We start from the raw sequence: 14,035 nt of genomic DNA on the forward strand, positions 1-14,035 counted from the left end.
CATAATTAGTACCACTCCGGGTGCCCCTACAAGTCCAAAGATTGTGGTATGGTTGAATTAGGTAGGCTAAATTGACCTTAGTGTATGTGTGTGAATGAGTGTGTATGGATGTTTCCCAGTGATGGGTTGCAGCTGGAAGGGCAACCACTGCATAAAACATATACTGGATAGGTTGGCGGTTCATTCCACTGTTGCAAACTTGGATTAATAAAGGGACTAAGGTGAAAATAAAATTAATTAATGAATAATTAGTAGCTACCAGTAATTAATAATAAAAATAAAGCAGTTTTAAAACTAGACTGGGCGGTGCGATAGCTCAGTGGTTAGCACTGTGACCTCACAGCAAGAAGGTCTCTGGTTCGACCCTCGGCTGGGTCAGTTAGCATTTCTGGGGTTTGCATGTTCTCCCCGTGTTGGTGTGGGTTTCCCTCCGGGTTCTCCGGTTTCCCCCACAGTCCAAACACATGCGCTATAGGGGAATTGATGAACTAAATTGGCCATAATGTATAAGTGTGTGTGTGAATGAGTGTGTTTCCCAGTTCTGGGTTGCAGCTGCATAAAACATATGCTGGAATAGTTGGCGGTTCATTCCACTGTGGTGAACCATGATAAATAAAGGGACTAAGCTGAAGGAAAATGAATGAATGAAACTAGACTGAGATCTTATAATGTAAAGAGGATATTGAGTTCAACAGAGCAGAAGCTGAGCGCCATGAACTGACTACAGATGAACTCTACCCTGCACCTCTGCCAAAACCAGCTTTTCAGGAAAACTAGCTGCGTGTGTGTGTGTGTGTGAGAGAGAGAGAGAGAGAGAGAGAGAGAAAGAATGTGTGTGTGTGTGTGTGTGTATGTGTGTGTGTGTGTGTGTGTGTGTGTGTGTGTGTGTTGACTCTGGGGCCCTCAGGAAATGGATAATTCTCACGCGAGCCTGTGAAAGAGGGCGGATCTACAACACACTCCTTCCTCAACTACAGCATAAATACTCAGTGTGTGTGTGTGTTTGTTCTTGCGAGTGTTCTTCTGCAAATCTGAACACACAGAACTACAATCAACCAGCCAGCATGAGCCAAATGAAGTCCAGAATGGAGACAGCGGCGAAGATGAAGGATGAAGACAAGCTCTACAGGCGGGATGGGATCCTGTACTCGACTGTTCTCAGTCCACCAGAGACCCTGGACAAGTTAAAAGACCTGCAGGCCAGAAAGGATGATCTCATTCTGGTTGCGTATCCTAAATGTGGTGAGTAAAGCAGTGTGTGAGACGTGGCTGTGTGTAACTGCTGACAGTGGACTCAGGTTACATGTTAGTTAGTTGCGTAACGTTCTTGTGTCAGAGCATGTCTCTTGTAAACGTTCCTGCATGGCAACTGAAAGTCACACATTCTGCCTTTAATGCAAATCTCAATCTAATGTTTTCCATGAGCTGACTCTTGAAATCTGATGCTTTGTAATGCATGACATTAATGCTATTCTTACACAGTATTTGTCAAGTCATGCTCAGTCAACACACACTGCAATACTAGACACAAAAGAGTGACGCAATTCTGTGCATTCACAGTCAAACACTTGTGTAAATTGCTGAACTGGACTGAATATATGCAAGAATGTGTTTTTAACAGAGTAAATACATGAATCACAGAGTGCAATTCAACCTTTTAAGACCTTTTTAAAGATTCTTTCCATACATTTTAAGACCTTATAACCACTCAGGGGCGGACTGGGACTAAAAATTAGCCCTGGCACTGTAGCCACACTAGCCCACATTACCACACCCACACAGCCCCATCCACAGACACGCACATTCACTACTTATATTAGTGTACAGATGGTGAAATAATATAAGCAGTACCATATGTAATAGATATTTAAACATTTAATGTATGTGAGTGGAAGAAAAACAACCCATTTATAACAAATTTATACATGCAATAATTGCATTCATTTATTATCTTTTCGGCTTAGTCCTTTTATTAATCTGGAATCGCCACAGCGGAATGAACCGCCAACTATTCCAGCATATGTTTTACACAGCGGATACCCAATTCACCTATAGCACGTGTTTGGACTTGTGAGGGAAACTGAGAGGAAGCCCGAACATGCGAACTCCACACAGAAACTCCAACTGACCCAGCCAAGACTCAAACCATCGACCTTCTTGCTGTGAGGCGACAGTGCTACCCACTGCGCTGCCCCCTTTCGAGACTATTTCAGTTAATTTCATGCATTTGGCAGCATCTGATTTTGGAGCAACTTTCTTTTTCAATTTTTCGCCTTTCCTTTTTTTATGGTCCATCTCTGACAGTTAGCTTGTGTTGCTCTTACTGTTTGCTTGACATTCTTGCCAGATTTTGATTACGTCTATGTAACCTCTGATTGGGTCGGTCCCTTTCGAAACCAGCCGGCCATTGCCGATTGGGCCAATGCTTAACATTTATTATTATTATTACTATCATCATCATCGTCATCATACATCTTGCAAGAGATAAAAGCTGCCGATTGGGCCAATGCTTAACATTTATTATTATTATTACTATCATCATCATCGTCATCATACATCTTGCAAGAGATAAAAGCTGCCTGCGTGTAAAAACAATACATATAACAAAAATTAAAAAAAAAAAATAGCACACCGGCCCACATTTAAAAAATGGTCTGGCCCTTCTGGCATTTGCCAGAATTGCCAGATGGCCAGTCCGCCCCACTTTTTAACCAGAAACACCAGTGAGATTTTAACTTGCAGTATATTTACTAAATATTAATATGAGAAATTAATACAAAACTAAAACATTATTCATATGCGGAATAAAAATCTATTAAATCGAGTTAATTCAGCAGGTTGGGCCGATAGAACTGCAGAAGTAATAATGTTGCATTGGTTACTGCAGTAGCAGGATTTTATTAATTTCGTAAACTACACGGCGTTTTAAACTAAACTGATTTATTTTATCTTTGTCATGATGACAGTGAATAATATTAGACTAGATATTCTTCAAGACACTTCTATACAGCTTAAAGTGACATTTAAAGGCTTCACTAGGTTAATTAGGTTAACTAGGCAGGTTAGGGGAATTAGGCAGGTTATTGTATAACAGTGGTTTGTTCTGTAGACTATCAAAAAAAAAAAATGCCTAAAGGGGCTAATAATTTTGTCCCCAAAATGGTTTTTAAAAAATTAAAAATTGCTTTTATTCTAGCCAAAATCAAATAAATAAGACTTTCTCCAAAAGAAAAAAATATTATCAGACATACTGTGAAAATTTCCTCGCTCTGTTAAACATCATTTGGGAAATATTTAAAAAAGAAGAAAAAAAATAATTCATAGGGGGGCAAATAATTCGAACTTCAACTGAATATCTCTGGCTCTGTATAGCCAGTCTTCCACTGCACCTTGAACGCACATTCATTTAGAAGGAGAGCTACCCTGTACTAAAATGGTGGCTCTATTGACGCATTCCTTCCAGTAGACAACATCTAGTTTTAATATCTATGGTTAGGAAGTTGGACTTGTAATGAAAACGTTGTCTGAAAGATAGTCAAAATTAGGGAAGGAGGGAGCAAACTGCACTCTTTCCAGCTTCGATGCCCAGCTAAGGTGCCCCTGAGCAAGGCACATAACTCCTAATTGCTCCCTGGGTGCTGGAAGCAATAGCTGCTTACTGTGTATGCTCTGTGTGTGTTTGTGTGTGTATGCTCTTACTTTTTAGACCAATTTTGAGTATGGGTAAAACCATACTTGACAAGGCTCACTTCCCTCATTTTGCTGCTCTTACTTTATTAACCTAAATGTCTCTGTGACTGATTTCCAACAGGGTTTAACTGGATGGTGGCGGTCCTGCGTAAAATCATTAACGCTTCCACTGGTAAAGATGAGAAGCCTCCTGAAAGGCCTCCTCTGGTCGAGTTTCTACCTCCAAATGTTCAAGAGGTCAGAAACAGCACAAACAACCCAGCAATCTGGGAATATTTACCCTGAACACACACAAAAACATCCCTGCACGTGTAATATTACGGTTCCACACTGTTTGTTTTACAGGAAATGGCACAAATGCCTTCACCGAGGCTTCTGGGAACTCATCTACACCCTAACAACATGCCTGCTACTTTCTTTACTAAGAAACCAAAGGTCAGTAGCAACGAGATTAAACTTTGAGTCACATCCATGAGATCAAATCATGTGACACTACATTAAAAGCAAGCAAGATCTGCAAGTACTAAACACATCATACATACAGTTAAAGTCAGAATTGTTAGCCTCCCTGTTTATTTTTTTCCCCCAATTTCTGTTTAACGGAGAGCAGATTTCTTCAACACATTTATTATCATAATAGTTTTAATAACTCATCTCTAATAACTGATTTATTTTATCTTTGCCATGATGACAGTAAATAATATTTGACTAGATATTGTTCAAGACACTTAGGGCAGGTTAGGGTAATTAGGCAAGTTATTGTATAACGATGGTTTGTTTTGTAGACTATTGAAAATGAATCTAGCTTAAAGGGGCTAATAATATTGACCATAAAATGCTGTTTAAAAAATTAAAAACTGCTTTTATTCTAGCCGAAATAAAACAAATAAGACTTTCTCCTGAAAAAAAATATTATCAGACATATTGCGAACATTTCCTTGCTCTGTTAAACATCATTTGGGAAATATTTAAAAAAGGAAAAAAATCCAAAGGGGCTAATAATTCTGACTTCAACTGTATATATTCATTACACATTTGTTATATAATTTTGAAAAAATACATAGTGTCGCCTTAGAATTATACGGTTCTATCTGACATTATTGTCAAAATTGAGTTAGACATATTCTTATTAAATGACAACTTATTTACATTATGTGATGTGTTTTTATACATTTTTTACATTTTAAGACTTTTATTTAAAAAACAAAAACGGTTTACCTATAAAGTTGAACTCTAGCTTGCCTCTATAAGGTTCTTTCTGTGAGCCAATCAGCATTTTTAATGCATGCACGAGGACCAATCAGGATCAGCTTTCTTTGTCATTTTGCCGGACTGCTCCATTGCCAGCAGGAAAGACCAGAAAGAAATCCAAAAGTCACACAAAATCAGAGTCGGCTAAATAACGCTACAGCACACAAATTGAGATGAGATGACTTAGAAGCATTTTTTGACATTTAGATTAAATGGTAAATTTTACACTGTTGAAATAGAAACAAAATATTTTTCAAAAAATGATATATTAAAATGTAAAATATTTTTATTTGTGTATATAAAGTCAGTGAAACACTTTTCAGTGTTTATAAACTCATTTGCTCATTGTCGGTTTTCTTTTAAAGTCTTTAAATTTAATATTAAGCCTTGAAGGGCAAATACTTAATTTAATTCATGGAGCATATAATTCAACAAATATAGCATAAAATTCAGTAAATATAATTTAATAATTCATATAAAGCATAAAGTTTAATAATTATGACCATATTCATTACATAAAATTAACATCTGCACTGCATAAAATATTTAACACAGCTTTGTATGTTAAGTTTGAACAAGTAAACATATTCATCCTACAACATGAAATAAATGTTATAGAAAGCACAAATGTAATTTTCTCAAGTATCAACATATTGTTACAGCACAACTATATATTTTTTTGATTGTATTTTCTGAAAAGTAATGCTTCAACGAATGATCTGCCAGATAGAACCTTATTATTCCAAGTGGAAAATGACTTTTCAGAATAAGAAGGTTCTATCTGCATTTACCGTGGTTTATTTACTCCAATTTGGAAATGTAAGAGAATCATTTGCATTTAGAGAACCCTTAGGGCCTCTATCATCCCCCATAGCAAAATTTCTCTGGCCCAGATCTTGCCCACACCATCAGCATTTGCTTGGCCCACATGCCGCAGTGAATTACGGTACATGACTGGACCAAGTCCGGCTTCCATACAAGAGGCAAACATAGACCAGGATTTTAGGAGTGGGTCAAGATAGGCCAATCTCACGTGGCCCACATATACATTTAAACATCTGGGCCAAATTCTACATTTGATATCTGGCCCAAGTCTTGAGTGCCGCCTGTAAGATGGTGCCACCTCAGCCAAACCTGGGCCAAGTTAGGTTCACATGCTGCATGCCAGTGCCGGACGAATGCCTGCTGTGCCAGCTTTATGCCAAATCTGGGCCAGAATTATTTGCTACCTGGGATGTTAATGTATGAAAGAGAACTGTTACACACATATTGTTTGCTATATGGATTGCAGAAACTTTAAAGCTCAATATCTCAAAATCATTCAGAACTTAGATAGAACCTTATAATTCCAAGGTGACGATATAATACAACTCAAATTCTCTAATTTCCCCCATCTCCTCAGATTCTTGTGGTGTTCAGAAACCCGAAAGACACAGTGGTCTCATATTACCATTTCATGAACAAAAACCCAGTTCTGCCCAACGCTGAGTCCTGGGACAAGTTCTTCTCTGACTTCATGACTGGTGATGGTGAGGAAAACATGACTATGAGCCGTGACAGATAAATATTATTTTGATGAACATATTAAGATAATGGTTATGCATGTCTGTTTCTCAGTTAGTTGGGGCTCTTACTTTGATCACGCTCTCGCCTGGGAGAAACGGATAGACGACCCGAATGTGATGATCGTGATGTATGAGGATCTCAAACAGGTAAATGCTTGTAAAGTCATTAGTCTTACAAGTCATCAATAAGTATTTGTGCAAGCAGATATTTATGAAAGATTATAAGGACTTTTTCACAATAAGTGTATTAAACTAATCAACAAATGCTTCATGCGGATCATAAAATTGTCTGATTTCAACTGTAAACAAATGTTTAAATGCTATAATAAAAATCTGTAGCCTAGGTAACAGTAAGTTTCAATAATATACACGCTGAATAACCACACCATGGTTTCCGCTACATTCCTTCTTCTGTGGCGGGGCGCCACACCAAAATCCATCCCGCCACGGCTACATAACAGCTTCTTATTCAAAATATTTGGTCGTTTTTTAAATATCGGGTTAAAAATCGCACCGAAAACGTATTTAAAGGTAAGTGAATAATAACAGCGCAAACTTTTCTGTGACCGTAGTAGTGCTGTGTGTTCTGGTTAACCTTTTAAGGTGACGTTCTGACTGACAGGCTGACTGACAGGTGCGTGATGCGAGAGACCAGCAAACATGGCATAGCATTCAGTTATGATAAACACAGTTTCCATAATTATACTTTATTATAGATATTTATCTTGCTGGAGTTTACAGCCGTTTCACTTTACTTCAGGATGCATTGATGCCGCGGTCCGCTCCCCAAGTCTATCGGAGACATTCATAAATATTCCTAGCAAATCTAATAAATATTGGAGACATACTCGGTACATAAATGCACAAAATCACACTTCAACAGCGTTTATTTGAGGGCGCGCAAGTAAATCTGCATTTGAGCAGCGTATATTTGAGGGTGCGCAAGCGGTTTTGTGCACGAACAGAGGAAATCGGTGCTCAAGCAGAGATTGACATGCTTGTAGGCTATTACATGAATGCAATCTCATTTACATTTACATTTACATTTAGTCATTTAGCAGACGCTTTTATCCAAAGCGACTTACAAATGAGGACAAGGAAGCAATTTACACAACTAAGAGCAACAATGAATAAGTACTAAAGGCAAGTTTCAGGTCTGTAAAGTCTAAGAAGGGAAGTGTTAAACAAGTCCTCAAACCATACACAACAACTGAAACAAATCTTAAATGTACTTACAGGCTGCTGGTCTAGATGCTGCTAAAGTGCTTCTTTAGATCTCGACTTAATACTAATAATAATAATACTAATAATAATAATAATAATTCCTTACATTTATATAGCGCTTTTCTGGGAACTCAAAGCGCTTTACACAATGGGGGGGGGATCTCCTCATCCACCACCAGTGTGCAGCATCCACCTGGATGACGCGTTGGCAACCATTTTGCGCCAGACCGCACACCACACACCAGCTGATTGGTGGAGAGGAGACAGTGATGAAGCCAATTGGAATATAGGGATGGTTAGGAGGCCATGATGGACAGAAGCCAGTGGGCAGATTTGGCCAGGATGCCGGGGTTAAACCCCTACTCTTTTCGAAGGACATCCTTTTTAACGACCACAGAGAGTCAAGACCTCAGTTTAACGTCTCATCCGAAAGATGGCGCTCACTGAGCAGTATAGATTACCTGTCACTATACTGGGGCATTAGGACCCACACAGACCGCAGGTTGGGCGCCCCCTGCTGGCCTCACTAACACTACTTCCGGAAGCAACCTAGCTTTCCCATTTAGTTTCCCATCCAGGTACTGACCGGGTGCAGCTCTGCTTAGCTTCAGTGGGCGACCATGTGAGAGTTGCAGAGAGCTAGCTGCCGGCCAATACTGCGCCCATGACATTTGTCAATGAAATAAAACCACATGTAGATGTGTGTAAAAATGAGTCTGCCACCATAGCTGAAAAAAATCCTATAGGAAACACTGCATGCAGTACATTGGCCTTCCCAAAATTCCCTGCATGACAATTCATTTTCGATGTTTTTTTTTTGTTGACATTTTTAAAGTCTCCTTTTTTTCCTCATCAGTACCACATAAAGAACCATTGTATAGTATATTTAGGGCCTTTTATGAGTTGAAAAGATTCCATGGCTGTTAAAGGTTCTTCAAAGAACCATCTACATCAACAAAGAACCCTTTAAGCAGTTCACATTTAGCTGATGATTGATTATAAAGTGTGTTTAGCATGTTGTGCCGGAAGACAGCCTCATAAGATCCTCGAGCCCGGGGCTCCCTCCCGTTTGCAGGTCGAGAGAGGAGTTTAAGCTCAGGTAGTTCTCATGAACTCCCCTGCTGTTTTGAGATAATGAACAATTAGGGATTGTTATGAAGAGATATCTACATACTAGAAGCACATCTATGGTGCCGATTTGGATTAGTCAATTAACTTAAGTTGCATGTTTTTGGATGGTGGGAGGAGACCCAGGGAAAACTCACTTGAGCAAGAGGAGAACATGTAAACTCCGCACAGAAAAGATGACTGGCCTGGTAAGGGTAGAACCAGTGATCCTCTTGCTGTGAGGCGACAGTGCTAACCACTGTGCCGCCATGCCGCCCATCTAGGAAAGGAGGAGGAGTAGGGGTGGAAGGGGGGATACTTCAAGACGAAGATGGCTGTTTTATGGAACTTAGGGTATTTATGGTGACTTAAGAATAGTCTGATTGGTCAATCATGAATTGGCCTAAGCCAGGACCAGCTGTGATCAATCATAAGCACGTGATCCTCTCGAAATTAGTTTATAAATAAACTTCACTTAGACAAATAATGTTTACTGCATTACTTTATTGGCATGTGTGTTGGAAATATGAGAACCCAGTCCAGGAGACCCGCTTCAAGCAGAATTCTTTGAGATGTGTTGGTTGTTCTGCAGTCAAACAGCATCTTTAAGAAATCTACACGACTAACAGAAGTCTAAAACAAGTCTAATTTGGGACAGAGTTGTCCTGTCTATTATAATGTTTTTAGGAGAGGCTGTGACTAAAGGTGGAGATGGCTAACAATGCATGCAAACGAAGTAGATAGGTGAGCCACTGACCACACAAGTTGATCAACAAACGAGTTCCTTTGGTCTGAATGGATCCACAAAGACTAAGACACAGTCGTTGGGACCCTGCCCATAACATGTGGACCCTGCCCATCACATCTGCACCACTTTGGCAAAGCCAGTGCTGAAACAAGAGGTTTTAGTGTCTCTCATACCCTAGTTATATATAGATTAGGGCGACGTGGTGGCGCAGTAGGTAGAGCTGTCGCCTCACAGCAAGAAGGTCGCTGGTTTGAGCCTCGGCTGGGTCAGTTGGCATTTCTGTGTGGAGTTTTTGCATGTTCTCCCCATGTCAGCCTGGGTTTCCTCCGGGTGCTCTGGTTTCCCCCACAAGTTCAAAGACATGTGGTACAGGTGAATTAGGTAAGCTAAAAATGTCTAGTGTATGAGTGTGAATGAGAGTGTATGGGTGTTTCCCAGTGATGGGTTGCAGCTGGACATCCGCGGCGTAAAACATATGCTGGATAAGTTGGCGGTTCATTCTGCTGTGGCGACCCCAGATTAATAAAGTGACTAGGCCAAAAAGAAAATGAATGAATGAATATATATAGATTATTGTTCTAGATCACAGGTGTCAAACCTATAGGTAAGTGTGTTGGAGCAGGGTTGGAACTAAACTGTGCAGGGCTTCGGCCCTCCAGGAATTGAGTTTGACACCCCTGTTCTAGATATAAATGTATATTTCCATATTTGACCATGATGTTTTTGTGTTGTGTGAATGGCACAGAGCCTCTTCTATATAATCAGTGTCTTTCTACTTGTTTGATATGAGCTTTAGTTTATTACATGGCTCATGTCATCACCACATGCATATAATTGTGGTTTTGTCAAAAGTGCAATGTGTAGATGTTAATACTTCAAAACACGGTAACACTTTATTTTGATGGTCAACCTGAGTATTAGCACACTGTCTGCTTAATATCCGCTGATACTGCTCCTTGAACAGACATTTAACTCAGGTGTTCTCAACTGTTGATGGGACCCACATTTTTACATGGTCATCAAGCCGTGACCCAAATTTTTAGGAACTATAATACAATTTTAGGAATTATAATTAGCTGTTATTTATTTGTTATCATACACAAGTAGTGACAGATAAATCATAAGACATTCACAGAGACTTACAAATAAACAATATTTTATTGCTGTCATTTAAAAAAAAATGGATCAAATTATAGAAATATTACAAAGTAAAAACGACAAATACTGTAAACAGTGGCTAGGGTAAGGAAATGTTCAGTTACCTTGAACTAAACTGAACTGCTAATAAAACATGTCTGGTTTCTAAATGCCGTTTTAATTTAGGTTTCATGCTCTCTTATGAGAGCACCTCACTACATATGACACTGAGGCTTTAAGTCTTTTTTGTCATCAATATATGTAAATCCATACTTTACATATTCGGGATCGTACTTGCTCTCCGACAGATTTGTTGCTATAATTAAATTAAATTTCACAAGTCAAACGGTAGGGTTGTCGCGCACATTTTGCTTATACCGGACTTTTATTTTGAAATAAGTAAAAAAAAATTAAACTTTTGTTGTTGTTTTTTTTGACCACACACTCCGCGACCCACTGAAAATGTTCCTGTGACCCACTTTTGGGTCGCGACCCACCAGTTGAGAAACACTGATTTAACTGACTATAAAAAACTTTGCAGGTACATGTCAACTTACACTAACACTAACCCCAACCTAACAGTCTACTTATAATCTAACGAGAATTAGTTGGCATGTAGATGCAATGTAGCTTAAATTCAACAAACAGACCATTATAATAAAGTGTGACCAAAACACTGATGTACAACACTATAAATTAATGTAATGTGGTATATTAGCATAAAACACTTACATTACTTTTAAGTCTTCAACACTAATATTCATGGTATTTTTTTTTTTTTACCATAGCTTTTACAGATTTTCTTTACAGCGTGTCTTTTAAAACTGCAGTGCTGCATGTGCTTCTCTGAGTCTTAAACGTTCTTTCTGCTGCTCCTCCAGAATCTTCCAGAAGGAGTGAAGAAGATCTCGGAGTTCTTCAGTCTTCCTCTGACAGATGAGCAGGTCAGCAGCATCGCTGGACAGAGCACATTCAGCGCTATGGTGGAGAACTCGCAGAAATCCCACGGCAACTTTGGTAGCATTTTTTTCAGAAAAGGTAAAAGATCCCTTCATGATGTAAACGTTACGCACAAGCTGTCAATCACTCCAGCTGTCAATCACTCCAGCTGTCAATCACTCCAGCTGTCAATCACTCCAGCTGTCAATCACTACAGCTGTCAATCACTTAAGCGGTCAATCACTCCAGCTGGCAATCACTCCAGCTGTCAATCACTCCAGCTGTCAATCACTCAAGCTGTCAATCACTCCAGCTGTCAATCACTGCAGCTGTCAACCACACAAGCTGTCAATCGCTCGAGCTGTCAATAACTCCAGATGTCAGTCACTGCGACTGTCAATCACTTAAGCTGTCAATCACTACAGCTGTCAATCACTGCAGCTGTCAATCACTCCAGCTGTCAATCACTCCAGATGTCAATCACTGCGTCTGTCAATCACTCAAGCTGTCAATCACTCCAGATGTCAATCACTGCGTCTGTCAATCACTCAAGCTGTCAATCACTGCAGCTGTCAATCACTCCAGCTGTCAATCACTCAAGCTGTCAATCACTCCAGCTGTCAATCACTGCAGCTGTCAACCACACAAGCTGTCAATCGCTCGAGCTGTCAATAACTCCAGATGTCAGTCACTGCGACTGTCAATCACTTAAGCTGTCAATCACTCCAGCTGTCAATCACTCCAGATGTCAATCACTGCGTCTGTCAATCACTCAAGCTGTCAATCACTGCGTCTGTCAATCACTCAAGCTGTCAATCACTCCAGATGTCAATCACTGCGTCTGTCAATCACTCAAGCTGTCAATCACTGCAGCTGTCAATCACTCCAGCTGTCAATCACTCAAACTGTCAATCACTGCAGCTGTCAATCACTGACACTGTCAATCACTCCAGCTGTCAATCACTGACACTGTCAATCACTCAAGCTGTCAGTCACTGCAACTGTCAATCACTCCAGATGTCAATCACTGACACTGTTAATCACTCCAGCTGTCAATCACTGCAGCTGTCAATCACTGACACTGTCAATCACTCCCGCTGTCGATCACTGAAGCTGTCAATTACTCCAGCTGTCAATCACTGCAACTGTCAATCACTCCAGCTGTCAATCACGGACACTGTTAATCACTCAAGCTGTCAATCCCTCCAGCTGTCAATCAATCAATCAAACAACCAATCACTTATTTTCATCTTGTTTGCATGGCGTCACTTAAGATAAAAGGATTTCTTTTGTGATTTAGTCATATATTTTTTTGTTTTGTGTTTTGTCTTGAACAGGGGAGGTGGGCGACTGGAAGAATCATTTCTCTGAGGCTCAGAGTAAACAGATGGATGAGCTCTACCACAGCAAACTAGCTGGAACTAAACTGGCTGCCCGAATGAATTATGACCTTTACTGCCAATAAACCTGAAGACACGACATGAGCTGACAGACGAAGACAATGTTTCACAGGAATTCACCAGGGCAGCTGTTCATGAACGTCTTTGATACTCTTCATGTACATTCCATTGCTTACAATAAGCACAGACTCACTGTCATTAAACCTCATGGTGTGTGTTTGCTAACATTTATTAAAATGAAATGTCAACACTATTTAGGTCTCTGTTATCAATTGCAAATATTCACCACTAGTCTGCGCACTAGTCACTACCAAAATCCACAGGAAGTGAGCAGAATGATTGAATTGGATCTAATGGCTTATGGACAGCTGGGGAAATGATGCTAAATGTCCATAATGAATTGCAACCAGCCATATAATGATGTAGAGTTAAGACAGCTAAATAAACATCATCAGCATTTTTACAAGAGAGTAAAACAAAGTCCAGTCAACCTTCTTCATCTGGCACCCAGTAGAAACTCATCAAAACAGATGGATGTACACGTGTGAATAAAAAATTAGCACAAGTACACAAGATTAAGAGTTGGTTTGCTTATTTATTTCCATTTTAAGTGTTTTTTTTAAAAAGGTAAAGCGGAAAAAAACTAACATTTAAAAAAATTAACAAAAATAATCCATTTAGATATTAAATTTAGAAATATCATTAGACATTCCCTATAGGATTTTGTAAGTCCAGTGGTTTTTGATTAAAAACAGACAAGATTTGTGTGTATTTTCACAGCCAAAAAGCAAAAAAAGTCATGTTTCGCCACAAATCTATTATCATTTATTTTTTCATATTTTTTTAATAATTATAATTGGCTCAATTTAATTAAATTCATATTTATTTGTTTGTTTTTGTGCTTTATCATATTTTAACCTAATTTTTATTGTATTGTATAATTTTTGTTGTTTCTATTTACTTTGTCAAATAAG

The 14,035-nt window shown here is 39.2% G+C and overlaps 1 protein-coding gene across 3 annotated transcripts; it reads left to right on the forward strand.

Annotated features, from left to right (window-relative positions):
• The first annotated feature begins 951 nt into the window (after positions 1 to 951).
• Positions 952 to 13,314, forward strand: sult6b1 (sulfotransferase family, cytosolic, 6b, member 1). 3 transcript variants are annotated; one of them, NM_214686.2, is given in 7 exon segments: positions 952 to 1,242; positions 3,812 to 3,927; positions 4,036 to 4,125; positions 6,344 to 6,470; positions 6,559 to 6,653; positions 11,604 to 11,760; positions 12,999 to 13,314. In NM_214686.2, coding segments are annotated over 7 exon segments (891 nt in total). In that variant the 5' UTR covers positions 952 to 1,064; the 3' UTR covers positions 13,127 to 13,314.
• Positions 13,315 to 14,035: the final 721 nt, after the last annotated feature.

The sequence above is a fragment of the Danio rerio genome, chromosome 11, assembly GCF_049306965.1.
Source record: "Danio rerio strain Tuebingen ecotype United States chromosome 11, GRCz12tu, whole genome shotgun sequence".
NCBI lineage: Eukaryota > Metazoa > Chordata > Actinopteri > Cypriniformes > Danionidae > Danio > Danio rerio.